The 23,090-nt window shown below is 40.5% G+C and overlaps 1 protein-coding gene and 1 non-coding gene across 5 annotated transcripts in view; one reads left to right on the forward strand and one right to left on the reverse strand.

Moving 5' to 3' along the window:
- Window positions 1-2,505: 2,505 nt before the first annotated feature.
- Window positions 2,506-2,577, reverse strand: trnaq-uug (transfer RNA glutamine (anticodon UUG)). Its single transcript has one exon. It is a non-coding gene; the product is annotated as a tRNA-Gln (tRNA).
- Window positions 2,578-9,944: 7,367 nt separating this feature from the next.
- Window positions 9,945-23,090, forward strand: part of tle2a (TLE family member 2, transcriptional corepressor a) — a 41,719-nt gene continuing 28,573 nt past the window's right edge. For all 4 annotated transcript variants that reach the window (XM_073843807.1, XM_073843804.1, XM_073843805.1 and 1 more), the window contains exons 1-2: window positions 9,945-10,424; window positions 16,465-16,628. In XM_073843807.1, the coding sequence (XP_073699908.1) occupies window positions 10,401-10,424; window positions 16,465-16,628 (188 nt within the window). In that variant the 5' untranslated portion in view covers window positions 9,945-10,400. The remainder of the gene's footprint in view (window positions 10,425-16,464; window positions 16,629-23,090) is intronic.

Below are 23,090 nucleotides of genomic sequence, written 5' to 3' on the forward strand. Positions count from 1 at the left end.
ATATGCCTTTTGAAATCATAAACATACCTGTATATTATCGAGGTCGTTCTCAACACAATCGATAACTCAGGCGAAATGGCGGCAATCGCGGTCGCATGAAACACTACACTGAGCCTGCTATTATTAGCTCCTCCCATTTCGTGTTGATAGGAGACATGAAATTGGCGCCGGTTTCTGTTCCACCAATGAGCGGGCTGATACACAGCGTTGCTATGCAAACATGAGGAAATTTCTGACCGCTGAATGCCGCGATTGACCAATCAGAAACAAATATTCCAGAGCGCCGCATAATAAACCATTTGTAATCGCTAATTTAATTAAACAGAAAAAGAGGGCTGATTTTCACAGTATTTTTGGTGAGTACGTTTTTTTTTAGTTTTATTTATTTCTTTCTTATTCTTTTTTATTGTTTACAATGTCAGCAGCCTTGTTGCTATATATCTTTGATGAACTTTGTTCATCTTCAAAATGTCAGGTTTTCTCGTTTTCTCTTTATGAATAACGTTACATCTCAACAGCTACAAAAATATGCTAAAATTATTGTAATTATTTTCTATTCAGTTCATTACTGGCCAAAAATGCCTCCTTCCTGTAGGAAAATGGAAGTTGTATTAATTCTGAGTCATATGTGGTATAGCCTGGCAAAAGTAAATAATCCAGAAGGGATCTGCTGTTCATTTTGAAATGCACAGAGCCGGAGGCCCAGAGAGACAATGCTACACTTCTTTCAGCCCAGGGGTCAGTGATGCCTGGCTCCTGGCCATACCCACCACTGGCTGGATGGGTTTATATATTTATACTCGCTAACTGTTGCTGCTGTTCTCTGCGGCTCTGTGAGGAATTATTACAGGTAAAACACATTGGATGGTTGTACACTTTGCAATTGGTCGACAGTACCAAAAATTGCAACAGTTCTTTGACTAGCCAAACGCAGGAAGGTTTCCACATTTAGAAGTAGACTTTTTCATTGCTCATTCATCATTTAGTGGATTATAATTCAGTGAACACCTAGCCTAACTACACCCAGACTATTAATTCAGACACCTATATCTAAATATGTAGTGGTGGTCAAGTACCTTCAGCCTTCAAATTACAGTCATGTACATTGTACCTCTGAGCCTGAAGGCCAGACGTCCAGCTAACTCTGAGGGTACGTTTGGCTTCCAGTGAGGTCAGAGGATCCACAAGAAACATCTTGACTGGGCAGCATGGCTTCGGCCTTGAAAATACAGTGTCTGTTAACCTGCCAAGCAGGCTGGAGATAGTGGGTAAAGGGGAAAAATAGGAGTACTATGGCTGGACAGAAGAGACAAATTGAGTATTTTAAAATGCAAAAAGTTAATGCTGGAAGGAATATGAGAAACACAGAGGACATATAGTGTATATGCATAGGAGTTTCTTAGGTATACCAGACATTAGCTAAATCTAACAAAACTTATCTTTGGGTGCTTTGGAAATGTTTTGAAAGGTTAAATGATTTATAAATAAAGACATTGCCACAAAACTAGTCTTAAGCAGCATGGTATATTTGTAGCAATAGCCAAAAATACATTGTATAAGTCAAAATTATAAATTTTTATTCTATGCCAAAATCATTAGATCATGTTCCATATTTTGACATTTTGTAAATTTCCTACCATAAATATATCAAAATGTAATTTTTGATTAGTAATATGCATTGCTAAGAACTTTAAAGGCAATTTTCTCAGTATTTAGATTTTTTTGCACCCAGATTCCAGGTTTTCAAATATAGTATAGTATCACTTTGATGAAAGGTTTTAATCCACTTCAAATGATGACTACTGTAGTTGTATCTCAACCAAATATTGTCCTATCCTGACAAACCATACATCAATGGAAAGCTTATTTCTCCTTTAAATCTCAATCTACAGGTCAATCTCAAAAAAATGTACCCTTATTAATGGTTGGGTGGTCCAGGGTCACATTTATGAACTCAAACATGCCCTTTTTCCCACATTTATGTAATATGTGATATACTGACTCCTCCCGGACATTTGAAGTATAACACCTTAAATCTTATTTGACTATAGCCTGAAAACTCTACTTTGGCTGGAGTTTTAATTTACTGGTTTATTTAGGAGTTATTCCTCAAAAGTTTCTACAGTCAGACTGTCAAACATAAATCTTTTGACTCGATTATCGTCGATTAAAAACACAGTTTATACATGAATAACCACTGTATTCATTTCTGAGGTGATATCGGAAAACCACTGGCTGATTTATGTTACATAGTGAGATTGTCAAAGTGTAGCATACAACATTTCAAATATTTATGACGAAATAATATCAAACGTTTAATTTACGAAACCATTGGTTAAAAATTGTTATTAAAAAGTAATCAGTATGCTAAGCCATGTATGTTAGCCGTAGACCACACATTTGTTCTGTTGTCCTAATCGTTTATATTTAAATTTCGTCCAGCTCTGACATGTTTTCTGCATATTAGCCTACTATTTAAACACTTTAAGAAAAGAAAAAAAACATAGGTTCTACCGAGATTTGAACTCGGATCGCTGGATTCAAAGTCCAGAGTGCTAACCATTACACCATAGAACCACGTGTACAAAAGCCTGAGTCATACTATACGATTTTACAAAAACCCATTCAACATCACACCTCAACATTCATGTATACCCTTTTCATCTATAAAACATGGTTAATTACCAAAAAATATACCGTGTGTGTGTTATTGAGATAACGTTTTATCGTGTCTTTCCAACTTTGAGTAACAAGCAGTGTTGATTTTTTATTCAACAAGTACAAAATGCATAATTTCGCCTTATTATTAAAGTCAATAAACTATAATTACTAGCCTACAACGCGCAAAACAACAACAACAACAACAACAACAACAACAACAACAACAAAACACCGCGATATCCGCTAACGCTATCAAACATGATAGCTCATATCGTACCAAGTGCTCAACACGAAGACGTACCAAGCGTGAAAATCTATGTGAAAAAATAAAAGAAAAAATGTGAGGATTGCAGTTACGCCCACGGTCAACATGTTCACCACTCTATCACGCCTCTTTCATGAATTTTAATAGTAATCTGACGCTTTTACTTTTGCAATACCGCGACTGAACAGAAGGGGGCAGCCGGAGTTCATAACACATAGTGTGTAGCCTATTATTGTTATTACAGTGATTGCAGTCTTTATTAAAAGCAAATTAGGACTTTTGCGATGATTGTGATGATTATGCTTTTTAAATCAATAAATGAAAAAGCTAATATTTTAGCATTGCATCCTTCACTGTAATTTGTAATTAAGACAGTTTTAGGAAAATGTCATCACACACACTCATTAAAATCAGAAATGCAATAATAATACTAATAATGAAAATCCATTTTGTGTTTTCTGTTGTCACTGGATATGAATTTGTTCGAATAAAGAAAGAACTGACAGGCAGCCAAGAGTATAATTGATACACATCTATGATTATAGAGACATAGCTATCTCTAGATATGCAAATACATTGTCTTGGTTCCAGGTTGAAGCACCGTTTTTGTCGGTATGAATCATTTTAATTATACTTTGAATAATTAGTGCGCTGGAATTTCTGGTTCCTGTGTTTTGAGGTTCGATATCCTGTGAAGGGTGCAAATGTGCTTGAACGACAGTGTGTGTGTGTGTGTGTGTGTGTGTGTGTGTGTGTGTGTGTGTGTGTGTGTGTGTGTGTGTGTGTGTGTGCGTGTGTGTGGATGCTGATGTGGGTCATTACCCCTTCTCTGCCCCCTGGGGAAAGCAGGAAAGAGGAGGAGGGATGGATGGATGGGGGGAGAGCTGGAGAAAGGAGGGGGGTTCCCAGGGGAGGAGAATCCAATAAATCAGCCTGCCGTCTCCGTGCTGACATGGGGCTTGTCTGTGAGGGGTGTGTGTTTGTGTGTATGTGTGTGTGTAGAGGGGATCACAACAACAGCACAGCCTTGTCTGGCTGTCAGTCACCTCCATACTGGCCAGGCAACATACTCACACGCCTCCCGCAGACCCTCATTACCATTCATCCATTAGTTTTTCTGTGCTCGGTTCTGTCTCCTTTTCTCTCTTTAGTCTTTTAGACGTCGAGTTTATCCAAAAGTGGAGTTTGCATCATTGATTTTAAGTGTTTTCTTAGCAAGGTCACATCTTTTAAGTGCTTGTATTGCGACAATTTCTAAGCAGATAGTCAAGTAGGCACACCGAGAGCAAAGTAGCAGCACAAATGCAAACAAATTATCTCTTCGTCACCGAATAAGTGACCATTTCTGCTCTAAATATAGATCTGTAATTGGAGAATGTGAAGACGCCGCTGTCAGTTTGATATATGTGTGCAGGTATGTTTGCATTTGAGTGTGTGAAACTCTATATCCACTGTGGAAACTGTATGTTGTTGGAGAAAGGGAAACAGAAAGCTATGTGTTTGTGTTTAAGGAATATATGGGCCATTCTACAGAATTGGTCCAAATCAAAAAACACATTTAAAAAGCATTTAAATATTCCAGTCTTAGATGTTTACTAAGATCCTTCTATTATCTATTAAAACCCACAATAACATTTAAAAGATTATAGCTTATTATATATAAAATCATTATTTATTGGGTACTTTCAATTGGGAGGTGGCTGTCCCGAACCCTAACCCCTAAATTTCAACTTATGAAAATGATATTGAAATCCATTATTTCCATTGTCTTTAAAAGTATCTTTTTGGCTTTTTAAAAAAGTGAAATAAATTGAAGTAAATTATAAAACTTTATGTGAAACAAATGTGTCCCGCATTTTCCAGTCACTACTGTTTTAGGCTATTGGCTGAGACTGATTTTAACTACACCTCTACCTTTATGATCAGGAAATATTCCTGTGTCCCTCTCTCTCGTAGCTACATGGTGAGTAGATCCCATCATTTTGAGGTAAATGTGTTCAAAAGTCTGAACAATCTGTGTGTCACTACCGAACACCTTTTTTCTGCAGTTAAGCACTTTTTGGGAAATTATTCCATAACATATAGTTTTGTACAACTGTTCAAAACTAGCTAGCTAACCATGTGCTGATTAGCATCTTTGAGCTAGCTTCAGAAGTATCTAAAATTGTCACTACCGAAACAGTCACTACAAAAATTTTGGTGGCGGTTTGGTAGTGAAATCATAGATTTTTTTGGGGGTGTTATCCCGTAAATATGTCACTACCGGAACAGTCACAGCCAAAACATGTCATCATTGTTTTGGAAGTGACAAAAGGGAACACATACTCCTCATATTTGGGGGAAATAGTCAAAATTGTAGAACAGTTATGAATTTTTTTTGTATTTTAGTAAGTTTTAGTAGTGTTTTAGTGTGCAAGTTAAAATTCTGTATGTGATGTGACCAAAAAATTACTGTCACTACCAAAACATCGTCAACTAAGATGTTATGATAGTGTCGTTAAATTAATTAGGTAATATAATAATTAAATAATATACATACACATTGAGGGAAAAAAATGTTTAATCCCTTGCTGATTTTGTACATTTGCCCACTGACAAAGAAGTGATCGGTCTATAATTTCAATAGTAGGTTTATTTGAACAGTGAGAGACACAATAACAACATTAAGTATTTGACCCCTTTGCAAAACATGACTTAGTACTTGGTGGCAAAACCCTTGTTGGCAATCACAGAGGACAGACGTTTCTTGTAGTTGGCCACCAGGTTTGCACACATCTCAGGAGGGATGTTATCCCGCTCCTCTTCGCTGATCCTCTCCAAGTCATTAAGGTTTTGAGGCTGACGTTTGGCAACTCGAACCCTCAGGACCTTAATGTGCTTCTTCTTGAGCCACTCCTTTGTTGCCTTGGCCATGTGTTTTTGGTCATTGTCATGCTGGAATACCCATCCACGACCCATTTTCAGTGCCCTGGCTGAGGGAAGAAGGTTCTCAACCAAGATTTGACGCTACATGGCCCCGTCCATCGTCCCAGTTGTCCTGTCCCCTTAGCAGAAAAACACAAAGCATAATGTTTCCACCTCCATGTTTGACGATGGGAATGGTGTTCTTGGGGTCATAGATAGCATTCCTCCTTTTCCAAACACGACGAGTTGAGTTGATGCCAAAGAGCTCGATTTTGGTCTCATCTGACCACAACACTTTCACCCAGGTCTCCTCTGAATCATTCAGATGTTCACTGGCAAACTTCATTTGGGTTCATGTGCTTTCTTGAGCAGGGGGACCTTGTGGGCGCTGCAGGATTTCACTCCTTCACGGCATTGTTTGTTACCAATTGTTTTCTTGGTGACTATGGTCCCAGCTGCCTTGCGATCATTGACAAGATCCTCTCGTGTAGTTCTGAGCTGATTCCTCACCGTTCTCATGATCATTGAACCTCCATGAAGTGTGATCTTGCATGGAACCCCAGACCGAGGGAGATTGGCAGTTATTTTTTGTTTCTTTTCATTTGTCACCTTCTCACCGACTGCTTGGCGATGGTCTTAGCCCATCCCAGCCCTGTGTAGGTCTACAATCTTATCCCTGACATCCTTGGACAGCTCTTTGGTCTTGGCCATAGTGGAGAGTTTGGAATCTGATTGATTTATTGCTTCTGTGGACAGGTGTCATTTAACCAAAAAATAAACATTTAACCAAACCGCTGGGTCAAAACAACCCAATCCATATTTCACCCAGCTCTGGGTTGTATTTAACCCAACCGATTTTTCCAACCGAGTAGGAACTTGGCATGTGCAAAGTTGATTTTAAAAAGATTTTTCCTTGTTTACCGTAGTCACTCATGGTGGATTTGTGATGCACAATCTCTTCAAATATTCACCCCACTGCCAGCTCTGAATGCTAAAAGCACATTTTCCCAGTAACGAAGCAAAGTAACATGTTGGTCTTTTCTATTCGGCTTTTCAAAATGCTCATATCGGCGTTGGTGCAATATTGTGTGGGCTGCATGTGAAAGTGAATTACAGGGGAAGATCATTGATCAAGTTTGTTACTTGCGAGGGACGTCTGCAGAATAAATAATGTCAAACATTGGAGGGGATAAAAATGTCTTTTGTTCAGGTTTCTGCCTCCATAGGAAAGCTCCTCTCATCTGATCAAAAAAATAGAGATGTTGACCATCGCTTGTTAAACTTTTGTGAATTCAGACCTTTGAAATACTCTTTTCTCTCTCTCTCTAGTCTGCACAAACGCACACACACACACACACTAAACATCATATATCAGACGTCCTGCAGCATGACTCTAATATGTGGCTGGCTCCAATACATATGGACCGCAGTGGCCGGGAGACCTGCTCTGTGCATTAAAATTCATGGGAAAAAATGGCAATAATGACCCTCCCCCCCTTTCCAGTCCCCATACATCCTCTAAATCTGTATCTCTCTTTTAAGCAGATCCCTCTACACTCCTCCTTCCCTCTATTTTCTCTCCTCCTCCGCATCCCTTCTTTCTGTTTTTCAGCCGCACTGCTGCCAGGTAGTGATTTCTACAGTGGGAAAATTGCTTTTTCAATATCTGCCTCTCTAATTATGAGCCCAGCTAAAGGGGTCACGCCACTGGAATACTAATAAATGTCTCCTGCGTTTTTGCATTTCTTCACACTGAAAGAGCGTTTACGTATTATATTATTTACGTGCTTGAGAATCGTTCATATTGTTTTGTCAAAATTCAAACTATTTATCCAAGATATTCCTTAGTGATAATGCCTTTGTAAGCTTATTAAGTTGTATTCCCTGACCCAGAGCAACACACACACACACACACACACACACACACACACACACACTAGAGATTTGATTTAGGTCACACACTGGTTCTTATTGCCCCCCCGAGCATGTTATCTTTATAGCAAAGTCGTGTTTCATGTCTTCAAGATCAAAGATCAAAAAATTAAAGCCGGACAGACTATCTCAGGAATCTTCAAAAATCAAGATATTTCATAAACAGATGGACAGACTGGTGGCCTAAACACAAAGTGATTTACATTGGAAATAGGCCCTCGTTTTAAACCACTAGCCGTGGGATTTCATTGTGGGCGCCCTGAAACAATGCAAAGCGATTTAAAGTAATAAAAAAAGAGAGGAGGGAGAGAAAAAAACTACTTTACATCACAAAAGGGATTTGAATTCGAATGTCTCGCACCGAAAGGGTTAAATGTTTTTCTTGGTCGCTCTCTGAGAGCCTGACTGACGTTCGGGGTTCTATGATTGTGACGCAAACCAATCAGCGAGCGGTCAGCGCACCCCACGTGGGGCGCTCTCGACGCTCATAGGCTGAAGCAGCCAGTGTTGATTGTGGCTGGGTCAAACCCCACGTGGAGATTTCATTCAATCATTGTACAGTTAGCTGCACCCTTATTTTTCAATCGAGATCCTGTGCATAAAATTAGACATTGTGAAGAGAACGTGTGAATAGCCGACAGAAAAGGAGTGCTATATTTAATACACATCGCAAAACTATAACTTTTAAACATTTTGTGCAGAGGAGATTTTATTAGAGATATTAATTTTGATCGTTTTTTCATGTTCAATGAAGATATTTTGTAAATTTCCTACTGTAAATATAGCAAAGCTTAATTTTTGATTAGTAATATACATTGCTACGAACTTAATTTGGACAACTTTAAAGGTGATTTTCTCAATATTTTTTTTGCACCCTCAGATTCCATTTTCAAATAGTTGTATCTCAGCCAAACATTTCTTCAGCTTTCAGGTGATGTATAAATCTCAAATAATAAAAAAATACCCTTTCTGGCTGGTTTTGTGGTCCAGGGTTACATTTGAAAACTATTGTTAGGTTAATGTGGGGTAACCAACATTCAGGTAGCCATTTTGTTGTCATGTGACTGTGCAGAAGCCATACAATATCACATATTTCACACACTTTAATATGAAAACAAACAGTTTGTTTATTTTAAAAAGAGGTAGACAAAACATTTAAATATTTTAATATTTCCTTCAACATGATCAGGTTGTGTATACTCCATGTGTATTGTAGTACTTTTTCTTGATAGTCAGAATATTTATATAAAATATAAAGTAAAAAAAAAATTTTTTTTTTAAATATTTTGTGTGGGGCTTCATTAAAATTGTAGGTAGTGTTATCTGTCAAGAATTCATCAAAATTAAATAAAGTCTCAATATAAAGTTTAAATGTTGACATAAGTAGTTTACAACCTTTTTATGTCTTCAGAAGAACCATTGAAACAAGCAGTTTCTCTAGTTTTATTAATATTTGAAACACTTTTGTTAGGTTAGTGTGGTGTAACCAAGATTCAGGTAGTCATTTCGTTGTCATGTGACTGCAAAAGCCATAAAATATCACATATTTCACAGACTGTAATATGAAAACAAACCACAAAACATCATAACTTCAATATTATTTCCTTCAAAATGTGATTAGGTTGTGTATCATAGTAGTTTTTCTTGATAGTAAGAATATTTGTAGAAAATAAATGATTAATCGTGAAAATAAAAGTTTTTTATGCACATAATATGTGTACTGTGTATATTTACTATGTATATATATAAATACAAACACATGTGTGTGTATATTTAAGAAAAAAATATATTTATATATAAATTATATAAATATATACACAGTACACACACATATGTACACAAAAACTTTTACTTTGAATGCGATTAATCGCGATTAATCGTTGCCCAGCACTAAAAGGTAAACATTTTTGTAATGTATGAAACCAACAAAAAGGAACTAATTTATAAACGACTTCTCCTTTTAATTATCCCAAGGCGTCCTTGTTTGTCACTGACCCACATACATAAACAAATACAGTACTGAACCAGATCAATCCATGCATCTTATGGGTTCCCACTCCCACCGCAGGCTGAAATGAGTGTAACTTGAGAATTTAACTCTTTGGTTCTGGTTACCACAAGCCAAGCCCCTTCTCTTTTTTTGCACAGGGGGGCATGCGTTTCTCTTGAAGAAAACAACTCGCATGTCCCATTGAAAAACAGCTGAGGATCCGAAAGGAAGGAGCGGATGAGGAGAGAGAGAGAGAGAGAGAGAGAGAGAGCGAAGCAGACAAAAGAAGCTGCGTTGAGTGTCGCGTCTTGGGAGCACGATAGCCGGCCATCCACTTGGTTTCTTTATTATTTTCATCAGTAAAACACATCAAGGGCGGGGGAGAGAGCTCTGAAGGCCGAACGTGTGCGTTCTGATATTTCGAGGTGCGTCGTAGTGAGGGGACTCGATACCGGACTGGGCGCATCTTATATCCCGCGATAAAGCAGAACAAAGGGAGTCTTGAGCGAGGAATGCGTGAGCCGAGCCTGGCGCCGCCGAAACAGGGCCAAATGTGCTTCTGAGATCCACAAAAAGGCACAAACTCGTTTGAAACAACATTTAAAGCAACACCGAAACCCTCAAACCGCAACAAACGCGTTATTCACCATGTTTCCCCAGAATCGACCTCCGGTAAGTTACCTTGCTACTCCGTAAAATAACCGTCTCAGTGCGCAATGCGCTTGTGTATGTTTCACATACAGGCTAAAACAAAGTCTGTTTGCACCCTTTGTCTCATTATTTGGGGTAAACGTTCACATGGATTGTGAAACTGTAGTTGGTCGAGTAGTGCTACTCACCAAGGCATGATTGGATCAAAGCCATACTAAAATGTGCTATAGGGGATATATCCAAGGTAACCATGCTTAAATGATACTACTTCCCCTGTATGTTATTGTTATTGTACCTCATTTCAGCTTGAAAGCAGATCTCTGTATTTCTCCTGTTTTAACCACTGATGTAGCCTACTATAAGTTTAAAGAGTGCCACACTGGTTTTCACATTTCATCCTTTTAAGTTTATTAATTATTAGATTTTACTACTGCATGAACCTCTAATGTAGCCACCCTTGGACTTTATGCTCCAAGTTTAAAAATTTAACCTCATATTTTGATATTTTCTGTTGTTTCTGCCTATTATAAGGCAAGTAGCGTTTCCTAAAGGAAGCTAGTTGGGATTTTAGTATTCGTGATACATCAACTAGGCCGATTAATTAGACAATGTTTGGAACGTGAGGTTAATCGGCCGATAATTGCACTGCATGGTCGATTAATATATGCGTTAGATCTCCCTTGTGTCAGACTAGTTCAAAAGTCCTGTCAATATGAAGTGCACAGTGTGTGTTTATAGCGAATATTGGGTACATTTTGATTTTGGTCACCCTGCTTTCTAGTTATCGTATTGGTCAACCGGTATTTAATAAATGTCAGTTATCACTGAAAACATTGGACTGATTGAATCAAGCTATGTGTTAAAATCCTTCCTGAGGTTTCCCTACAGTCACCGCCGTACACCCCTCCCCCAGCACCCCAACCTCCCCTAAGAATGCTTTGACATTCATTTCCTAAGGGATGGAAATTAGATTCCACTGGGGTGTGCAATTTCGTGAACTGAAGGAGATGCACGGTACATAGGTGAAGTATTTTGCTTTTCCACCCCTTTTAGTTGTTGCTCTGCAGCGACCAGGTTGCATGTTTTTTTTTCTTATTCCTCCTTAGAAAGAGTGATTGGTCCAACCTGTTTTTCCAGGGCACCCGGCTACTTCTAAATACGGCCTCTTTCTACTCACCTTGGACTGCCTGAAACATGAAGATGTGGTTGGGAAGTGATACAGCTAGATTTGTCGTCTTAATAAGCAGAGAGATGATCTTCAGTCCAAATTGTAGCAAAGTTTGTAGATGAGTGTCCATATGTGGCCCTGGACCACAAAACCAGTCATAAGGGTACGTTTTTGGAAATTGAGATCTATACATCATCTGAAAGCCAAATAAAAAGCTTTCCATTGATGTGTGGTTTGTCAGGGTAGGACAATATTCGGCCGAGATACAACAGTTTGAAAATCTCAAATCTGAGGGTGCAAAAAAAACGCCTTTGAAGTTGTCCAAATGAAGTGGTTGTTACTTATACATAATTAACATTTGATATATTTATGGTAGGAAATCTTCATGGAACATGATAATATCTTAATGATTTTTGACATAAAAGAAAAATCGATTATTTTGATCTATACAATGTGTTGTTGGCTGTTGCAATAAATATATCCGTGCTATTAAGGACTGCTTTTGTTATCCAGGGTCATAATTATGAGTGAATACATCTTGATGAAATTGACATAAGACCGTATGTGTTGAATAACGAGGTTGAAACACAGACAGAACCAACCCACTCATTCCTCAGCATATGAACAAGGTTAAAACATCCGAAAATGATCATCTTGTTCAAAACAATTTAATACAAAACCTTTTGTTTGATGTCGGGATGGCTGCAGTCAAAAATCTCTCTTCATTTCCCCTCTTAACCAAGACAACAATTTTCATGCTAATTAGTCAGTCCATCAGTTTTTTGCTTCTAACACTGAATGAGAGAGTAAGTGGTTGTTGTGCACAGTTTAACTCTAGGCTAATAGAGAGAATCATACCTATATTTCATGATTAAATAAGGTTTTTGTACCCAGATTGTTTATATATGAGACTTCATATATGACCCTGGACCACAAACAAGTCATAAGAAGCACTGATATAAAGTAAATATATTAAGTAAAGATCATGTTCCATGAAGATATTTTGTAAATTTCCTACCGTAAATGTATCACAACTTAATTTTTGGTTAGTAATGTGCATTTCTAAGAACTTCATTTGGGCAACTTTAAAGGCGATTTTTCTCAATGTTTTGATTTATTTGCACCCTCAGAATCCAGATTTTCAAATAGTTGTATCTTGGCCAAATCTAAAAATAAAAACATACATCAATGGAATGTTTATGTATGAAAGTTTAGGTGATGTAAAAATCTCAATTTCAAAAATGTACCCTTATGACTGGTTTTGTGGTACAGGGTCACTTATTTCATCATCAGCGACTACCTATTATTATTACATTGGACATCACTTGACCATCAAGTGGAAATTCTTAATCGTCAGGTTAAAACAGTGGGTAGTTCCTACTGACACCTGCTGATTGGTCCTAATTCTGGCTTCTGGAGAGATCTTCTCTAGCTAAGACGTCTCCAGCAGAGGAGCACCCCTATCCTTCCCATGTAAGGTGTTTCTTAGTATTCCTCCCCTGACACTGTTCCCATTTCCTCCAGCCTTCCGTATCCAGAGGAAACCAAATGAAATCAGGGCATGGCCCATTCCGGCCATGGCACATGCCTTGGCACACTCAGCTTGCAAAAGTCATTGGAAGAAAGTGTGGAATTCCTTGAAACTGAAAGAACAAACAGGCTGCGGGTTACCTCATAAAGGAAGCACCTAGAGCAATTACCACAGCTGACAAGCCAACGTCGCGGCGCCGCTAATGTATCCTGACAGCGGGGAAATTTGAATAACGAGCTTGCGGAGAGGGTAGAGAAAAGATGTGTGATGTTAATGAAACAGGTGCCTGGCACCATACTACACCCCACATCCCCTCCCCCGTATAAGTAAGGGATTACTGGGGCATTCCTTAAAGCTCCATGCTGCCGGTGAGTACGGAATCAATGAAACAAGGCCGCGCCTAGGTTAGGTTCCCGGCGAGGTTCTTTAAAATGCAAATTCCTGCTGGTGGTTGACACTGTAGTCAAAAGATGACATATACAATGCCTGAACTTCAAACGCTGCTGCAGAAGCATCGCCTCGTTCCTTGGATTTGTGTGTACACCTAAAAAGAGGTTCTTCTTCAAATGGTTCAGAGACGCAGAAAGTCCATTCCAATTATTTTTAGCCTCAGTCCTTCTCCACCCTATTTTCTTGGGTGGATGTTTATGCGAAAGCTTTATTTTTTAAGGAAAAACATGATATAATTAGCGGGCTTGCTGGTCCTCTGAGGCTTTGCTTGGTGAGGCTCCCATGAAAAGACACCTAAAGAGAATACACAACTCAGTCGTAATTTAAACAATGATCTCAGTGAGGAGTTTGGAGAATTCCAAATTGGGCTCTGTAGCTATTCTCTGGGAATGGAAACGTCAAGCGATTTGTGTGAAAACAGAAACAGCTTTATCAAAGGTTAGGCCACCGTGTTGACAGGTTTTGGGATGTCGGTCATCATGGCCGGCCGCAGCATTTCACAGGCTATGTAGCAATTCTCGGGTGTAGGCCATGTGGGAGTCTTGTAGGCCCCTCAGCCAGACCTCTGACAGAAAGAAAGAAGCTGTGGTTTGGACAGCTTAGTGGACACAGGCGCAGTGGATTTCTCTCTGCGTGTATGATTGTTTAGCAGCTTCTTCTTCGTTCGGAGTCTTAGTAAGTGGGTGGGCAGGGGGATTTGGGCGATCATTATGGTTTGATGCAACACAACATGTAATTAGAGGAAAAGAAATTAAAACATTGCACGCACACTCACACTTTCCAAGACGCATTGTGAGTGTGGTAAAGAAATGGACTTAGACATGCCTATAATCTATATACTGGGCTTTTCATAGTATCGAGACAGCTCAAGCTATAATTTCCAGGAGACTATATCTTTATCCTGACCTGTTCCTTACGAAGGGTCATGTGAGAACTTGGGATTCTTCACTGGCCCTTGTTTCAAATTCCTTACTCCCTCAAGATGACCTTTTTGTGTGAGCCGTCTGCATGGCATAAGAGATTTAATCAGTTCAATCAATTTGGGTGTTCAGAGTTTTTCCATAATACAGATTACCTTGTCCATGACTCTCGCTAATACAAGAGTGGCCTGCATTGCTAATTATGCCCTGCCGGGTCCACGCCAGGTTTAAAACTGCCGAGGTCAAGTGGACCATTTATTGCGACAGCCGTCAAGGAAAGTTGCATGGAGGATAAGACGATTTAGCCTGCGAAGCAGGGTTATAAGAGCATTGAATCAAAATGGCTGCCATATTGAGACTGGACACATAGAAAGAACCACAATAATGGCCTCTCAGAGGTGGTGACACTCTGTGGTTTCAGAAACCTGAATGTCTAATTAATGAACATTGGGTCTCCATGCGACTGGCTCTTTGGTCTCGGCGAAAGGCCCTGCTCTCTTTGTCATTCCTTTTTTCTTTCTTCCGGAAGTCTCTTTGCACCTGTATGCAAAAAGAGGTGAATATCAGAGTGAGAGGCTGGGTGGGGTAGAGGGAGAGGAGATAAAGAGGAAGAAGGGAAAAGAGCCAAGTGTCATTCCCCCTTCCTCCCGCCTCCCCCCGTCAAATGGCCTTCCTCCTCTTGTTCTCCAGACTCTTTTCTTTGGCTTGTGAGGAGTAATTGTAGTGTGTGTGTGCTCCCTGCTAGGCCAGAGCTGTGAGAGCCCGGGGATCTGGACAGCAGATTGAAATGCAGGGCTGGAGAGAGGAGCTCGTTAGAGTCTCTAACAATGCGGCGTGTCTCCCATGAGCCGAAGGCCGAGAGGCTCCATTCTCCCTGTGTAGTTCGGTCCAACCCCCCCTCGAACATCCCCCAAGTACTCCAAGCCTGCTGCCACGACACAGGGTGACCCCTTTTACCCACAGACACCCTCCACCCCCTGTTTGATATTTGCAGCTACATCTGTCCCCATCCCTCCAAGACGAGCTTTAGGCTTAAACTGTCCATGTACTGGGTTTTCATTTTCTCAGTAATTCCTGGCTAGGTCAAGGCCTTTACAGTGTTAATGCAGGTCATAACACCCTATGACACTTTGCCAACGGTTAGCCGCTCAAGTGTTTGGCAGTAAATGCGACTACCGTCAAAACCAAATGCTCCATGCTAATTGAAGTAATGGGGCCTTATGCACTTTCACATTTGATCAATCATGTCCCTTTTGGCGGTTTTCCCCTCTTTTGGCTCATTAGAAGTAGAGATTCGCGTGAGAAGTGCGAGGACCTTCGTCAGCAGAGGTGCTTGTAGACAGATAGATGGATGGACAGGCCCTACTGTACAGCACGTAGGCTTTTGTCTGCCTGTCTGTCTGCATTACCCTAAGGCCAAGCTCCTAATTGCTGGAGCTGGCGGAATTCAGTTGGCTTGGTGGGGTCCTCTTTCTTGTGCCCTCTTCTAATCCATGCTTAATTTTAAACAAATGTCTTAATTCTAGCAGTGAGCATGGTCCCCACCCCAATCCCCCATCCTCGGCACACTGTGATATAGACACGCATCTGTCTGTAATGCTTTATCCGTTTACAATGGAGCCTATGTCATGGAACTACCCCAACCCCCATCCTCGCTCATTCTTTCATTGCTTTCTCTCTCATTCTGGGGAGCTTGTCTTTCATCAGTGTCCTTCATTTCTGCCATGTGCACAGCACTCTTTATCTTGCTCACAGACCTCTGTGCAATGAGTTCCTCAAATCATGTTTGCACGGAATGAGTCGTCTGATTTTTTTTTTTTTTTTGCATAATTCACTGTTTTAAGCCGAGTTTCATTATAAGTGTTGAAACGCTTAACGGCTCTAGATCCCTGCCTTAGGCCCGACAGTTGCCAGAAGTTTATCTTCTTTTTTTTAAAAGCAGCTTTAAAAAAGTTTTAGATGCTAACTCTCCTTCTTTATTTTCCCACATAGGCACCTTTGCAACCACCCCCTGGGTCCTCTGCTTCAGCTGCAGCAGCAGCAGCTGCAGCCGCTGCGGCGGCATCGGGGTCGACCCAACCTCTGAAACTCACTTACTCTGAGACCTTGGACCGCATTAAGGAAGAGTTCCAGTTCCTGCAGACACAGTATCACAGGTACAACCCCTTGCTAATACATATATGCACTAAGCTCTGATGTCAATATTATCGAGAATCATTTTTCCCAAGCCTGTAATTTAAGGGACTTTTGCACCGGAGGAACCTTTTCATAGTTCTTAGAACTATTGGTGGAAGTACCCACTTTTTGGATGACTAAACCAAAAGTAGGTCATTACACTTAAATCAATTTGTGATATGGACTAGTATCTGTAAATATTAAGCAGCAAAAATACCATTTAAATGTGAATCTACCTTCTTGCTAAATGAGGACATTAATACATGAATATTCAGTGTCTTCTCTATTACAAATAATTTATATTTAAAAACTACCTAAACAGTGTAATTACAAGATGGAAAAATAGACTAGAAAGGTATTTAAACTTGCTATGCCCTTAACTCCAAGACATTGACTCACTGCAGAGTTGTTTTGGCAAACTTTTGGGCTAATGTAGAAGCAAATAACTTTAAATAAATAACTTTAACTTTCAAGAGTAACCCCCTTTGTATTGCATTGCGTATTGTATGTTCAGGGATGACAGGTTGATAATCAGACATGCTATTTATGACTGGATGTAACTTTTGATACTTCGCGGTAAAAGTGGCTCTCCTATTGACTTTGTTCTACAAGTGCGGCTCCCATGAAAAAATAGTGAGGACAACTGATTAACTCCATGAACATGGAGCCAAATAAGAGCCAAAAAATTTCCTCATGAACATGAAAAATAATGATAACGGCAGTTAGCTACCTGTTTTGTGCAGCGTTGTGTTCTTTTCTTAGCCTCCATTGACTGGATTTGGACGGTTGTTAATGCCACAAATAAAGACATCGCTGTCGGCTGCTTCAGAGTTCTTGCTGCCGGTGCGGATGCAATCAGGAAAATGGCCCGTGGGGGAAATTGGTTCTCTAGGAGCCACCATTCTGGCTAGTGCTTCTGGCTATGTGGTGTGAAAGCCCCTTTGAAATGATGATACACGAGGCAACTTATTGAGCAATGTTGCCGTCAACAAGCAACCAGGTGGGTCCATGACCTTTCTAAAAAGAAACTTGTTACCCATTCTTAATGAGGAAAGTACCATCTCTCAAAAGTTGCCCGACAAAATTGCTCAAAAAGTTGCCTCGTCAGCCTTAGTCAACCCATGTGAGGACTTCTTTGCAGAGTTCCTGATTCCTCAATTCAATTGTTGGAGGAGGGCTGTAAGAAGGCTAAAATGTCAGTGTTTTGGGTTGTCAGGTTGCTTCCTTGTGGTAGCCAATTTTGTGCTTGCCCAAAGATGTGTACAAGCTCTAACCAGCTTGACCAAGATGACTGACTTAAGCCCCAACTGCTGGCTATCCATCTGATCAACCTTCTACACCAGTGTCCATTTCTGTTTTTGGAGGGTCTTTTTATTGCATAGTTTAGTTCTAATGGTGGTTAAATGCACCTGAACTGGTCTTCTGGGTTATTAGAAACTTCCAGGAAGGGATTTCTTGCAATGTGCAAAAAGGAGCAGGATTGGATGCCCCGATTCAACACCAGCTGGAATTTCTAACAAGCAGGGCATAGAATTTTGTTTGCATTCAACAGAAATCCCTCGCTGAAGCTTCTGAATGGGAAAGGCCCACCACTTTCTCATAACACACACGTGCACCTTTTGATTCTGTGGGTTTGTATTTGATGTGTACTCTGAGGGTAAGGAATGTGGCCAGACCAGGCATGACCCGCGTGTGATTTCTGGTAGGTGCTGGCATCTTCTCCGGTGCAGTAGTCCATGCCCTTTCTGCACGCTCGTACTCCCCTCCTTATTACTGGCAAGCCTTCACATGGCTACAGCTTTGATTCCTCATGCCAGATTCAGCAAATCCACCCAGTCCCCACATTCCTATTGTTAGGTCTCTTCTGTTCCCGCCTTCGGAGTTCAGTCAAATAAGCTAAAAAATCCTCTGTACAAACACGGTTCAGCCCTGCTGATGGCTGCTGGTTTTTACGCTTATATCTGCCTGGATAGTTATGGCTGTATCTGTTCAAAATCTTTCCCAGAATCCAACAGAGAGGCAGTTACTTGCACCTTTCTATATTAAAGAAGTTCAGTTCCAGAACAAAACATGTCTTTCTTTCTTCAGTCGTAAAGACATAGTTTTTTGAGGAAAACATTTCAGGATTTTTCTCCACATAGTGGACTTCTATGGTGCCCCAAGTTTAAACTTTCAAAATCCTGAAATGTTTTCCTCAAAAAACATAATTTCTTTACGACTGAAGATAGAAAGACATGAACATCTTTGATGACAAGGGGCTGAGTACATTATCTGTACATTTTTGTTCTTGAAGGGAACTTCTCATTTCATATAATGGTTACCACTCTATTGGTCTCCCAGTTTTTAAGAGTTGTTTATCTGCTCTTGCTTTTTGCGGTTAGCTGTTCCTTGAATATCTAATGTATCTGATGCAGACCAAACACCTGCACAATTGTTATCAAATTAGAGCAGGAGCCATTTCTTTTGTTGGGTGTTTGTCATTACAGCATTTCTACATAAGTACAATCAAGATTGACGCGTATTATGATCAATACCACTTAGCTTCTGCAGTGAAGCTTTAATTGATGTGCCGCCCCCCCTTCCAACTCAACTTACGGCCTCAAAGAAAATCTAGAGTTTCCCCACTCATAATTATACCCAGTGTTGTTAATATATGTTTATCCCGTAAATACCGTCATTCCGACACAACAAAGCCAGCATTATAATTCCACTGTCAAACATTCTGAGAGTTCAAGTCAATGGGTGACTGACTTAAATTTCTTGATAGCACTGTAATTACCTCCGAATGGCACTTTGTGAAGCATCACAATGTGAAGTCTGAAATCGCAGAGCATCTTTAGGTCAGACAACAAGATTAGCAAAGGCCTTCAGATGCGGCATTTCCCATAAGAGTTCTCCTGCCACGGAGCTGGTCCCGCTCCAGGTAGAACGTGGCAGGCACACACGGGACACAGCAGACAGGCACAGACAGCTCTTGGCTATATGTGGCGTGTCTTAGATTTTAATTTTAGTTCTCGTAATTTGTGTCTGGAGGCTGATTGGTGTTGGATTAAAGGACAGGAAAGAGTCAGAGCTAAAGAGATTTGGCAAGATGAGCCAAGGAGAGGTGTGTTTGTGTGTGGGCACTGGTCTATGTGAGAAACACACTTAGGCCGAGGTCAGGTTACAGCGCAAGGTCCAGCAGGAAACGTGAACTGGGCAGGAACTGCACAACAAAGAGTGCTGCTCCATACGGTGTTACCATGTCGTGTTGCACATGTTCTGCGTATGTTCGTGATCATGTGTTTAGGTTTGGGTGTTTTTTGTATGGAAGGCCTCTAATCAGCAGACAGGAGAGCTTTAGGCCGGAGGTTCTCATTACAGTAGTTCTTGCTTCGCCCAGCCCTTTTCCGAACACACAAGCTCTCACACATCAGCTCACCTACCTTGCTAATGTGTCCTCTGGGTTTGCGATGGCTCAGACATAAAGACAGCCAACCCACAGACAGCCACCCGCACACAAACAGCATTGCGCTGATACCCATGATGCCTTCTTTGTGCCCAGACAGAGTGGACTTTTTAGTGGATTCTAGGCATCTTTATGATGCAGTCTGGGGTTTGTGGTTTAGGTCGGCTTTGCTGGATACATCTGTATGTGTGTGGTCCGGCATTCCCCCATTGAGCGCGTGTGTATTTAAGCGCATGTGTTTGTGGTGGGTGGTTTGGTTCGCAATTGCGCTTTAATGTCGGTGTGTGTCTGACAGAGTTTTTCATCAGAAATGTTTGCTGTATACTTGTATCGACAGGGCTGTTTTAGTTTCCACCATGTGGAATAACGTGGGCATGGCCTTGTTTTATGGCATCACGGTTTGGCATGTTTTCATCTTCAGGACACAAATTAAGATATTTTAAATGAAATCTGAGAGCTTTCTGACTAGGGGTGTGCAATATTGACAAATGTCTCTATTTTCTGTGATTTTTATCAATGGCGATAATTATACGTTTTTTTGTTTTGTTGAGTGTGTTATTGTGCTGGTATCTTGAGGACCACCGTGAACAGCTGACTCTTGAATTTTTTGATATTCTTCATATTCTGTGTGGTCAGTTCACATCAGTGATAGAAATTAATCTTTTCCAATAACTTCAAATAGATTTTTACCTTTTCGGAACATGCTTTACCTTTTATAAATCCATTGTGCATGATCTTTTGAGTCAAATTCTTACATTTGGGTTGTTACCAAGCAAATTAATTCGGTATCAACAAAATTGATACTGTATTGGCAGCAAGTCACTATTAAGTGAGTCATTGCAATTGAACCGAATCATTTAAATCAGTGTTTCTCAACCCTGGTCCTGGGCGCCCCCCGTCACTGCACATGACGTTGGGCGTTTTTCCGCTCAGAGTTGATTTTTTTTTTTCAACTTCACGCGCTCCGAGCACTCCTGCAAAAACGCGAGGCGCAGCAGCCGGTGAAAACGCGAGGCGCCTGGGGCGCATAAGCAGCGCGTAGAACGCTCACTGCCAACAGAAAACCATTCAAAAGAGGCGCCTCCAACTGCAAAAACGCGTTCGGTGTGATCGCGGCCTCTCTCTGCCGCTCTGCCTCCCACACACACACACACACACACACACACACACACACACACACACACACACACTGCCACTCACGTCACTTTTTTAAAATCCCCTACAGCGCGAAACATGAGTCCCGCAAACGCGGCGCCAAAGAGCTTGTTGTTAGTAATCGTAGGACAAATGGCTCCTTAGTTTCAAATGGTTTGGGTACAAGGTGATCGCTTTGAAAATAAAGGCGTTTGTCTAGGTTAGAAGCTCATTTGAAACATTGCCACGGCTCATTTAAGAAAATGACAGCTCTGAAGAGACGCCGCTTTAGTTGAGGTAGTGCTAACCAAAATAAAGAAAGATGATGATGATCATCATCACCTTATCGGTTACCACTGAAATGTAGATGTAATGTATTTCCAAATCTAAGCCCATCTTATGCGGAATGTTGCCTAATAGACTGCAACATGATAAAACCAATGGATAAAACAGGCACCTTCAGAATGCATAAAAGACGCACCGGCACTTTTTTTTTTTTTTATCCGACTACCGACAACTTTGACCGGTTAACGTTGATACGGTCAACCACCGGTCAAACGGTCATCGGTTAACATCCCTAATACTGACATAATTACTAATTATAATGGCATATATACTTTTCACATGTTCCGTTGTGTCACACTATGTAAACATAAAAACATGTCTGCCTTTGGGATTGTAAAAACGACAAACAACAAGCGCTACTCTACACTGCTCAAAACTCATGTTTGAATAGTCAGTAGCAAATTCTTTAAATATAAAAACGTACTTACAGGCTGTGAGTCAGAAGCGCCGGACTGCCTTTGCAAAGTTGGAATCGCCCCGCTTTTCAGAAACAGCTCAGCTGTACTCTCTCAAGTTCAGGAAACAGTCCTCCACAAAATGCGCGGCACACACTTGAATATTTGGGCTGTACTGTTCTGGAACGTTGTGTAAATACAACTAAACATTAGCGCCTGTGGCAATGCTGAGAATGCAACATGTAATTATTTAGCTTTATAAATCTGTAATATCTAAATACAACAAAGCATGAAATGCATCGGTGTTCATGCACTAGCGTAGAGCACATTTCAGGCTTCAAAGAGTGTGCGAGTTTGCGTGTGCCGAAAATGCAAATTCGCCGCAAAGGCAAAACCTTCATCAATCCCTTTCTCAGGCAGTAATGGGGTTTAATTTAGCTCTGAACTGGACTATTTCACTAACTAATCACTATGTGTGCGTGCGCTTTAAGCAGAGAGATGAAAAAGCACTACGAGAATACAGAAGACACAAGGGCTTTTACTAATGAGGCACAGGCATGGCAAATGAAGATGAGATCTGTGAGGAAGTGTCCTCACTTCCTCTAATTGGACTGATACTCCTCATCGTCAGACTGAATATTTGCTTTTTCACTCAGATTTCTCATTCAGCCGCTCCGTTTTGAGTCGTCGTTAGGAATTCACTCTGTTGTGGTGTGCGAGATGATTAAAAGTGCAGTTAGCCCATGTGTACATATTGAAGTAATGGTGCTTTGCTGGCAGGACTGCCAGCCTGCAGATTTGTTGCACGTTCAGATGTTCATCTTAACATCTTATCTGCTTCTTTTTTTTCTCCTCCATACAATCTCCCTTTCTCATTGTGTGGTTTTGAGGTTCAGTAATTAAGGGTGGAAATCTTTAGGTATGTTGTTTAAGTGTCTTAATTCCATGTCAGTTTGGGTTGATTTTGACATTAGACATCGTTAATTACTCGTACTCATGTCGTTTCAAACCTGTAAGATTTTCGTTCATCCTTGGAACACAAATTAAGATATTTTTGAAGAAATCCGAGAACCGCAAAACAAGTGACATGTTCAAGGTAACCTCATTAAAATGGCCCTTGT

This window comes from Garra rufa, chromosome 7 (assembly GCF_049309525.1).
Source record: "Garra rufa chromosome 7, GarRuf1.0, whole genome shotgun sequence".
NCBI classification, from domain to species: Eukaryota; Metazoa; Chordata; class Actinopteri; order Cypriniformes; family Cyprinidae; genus Garra; species Garra rufa.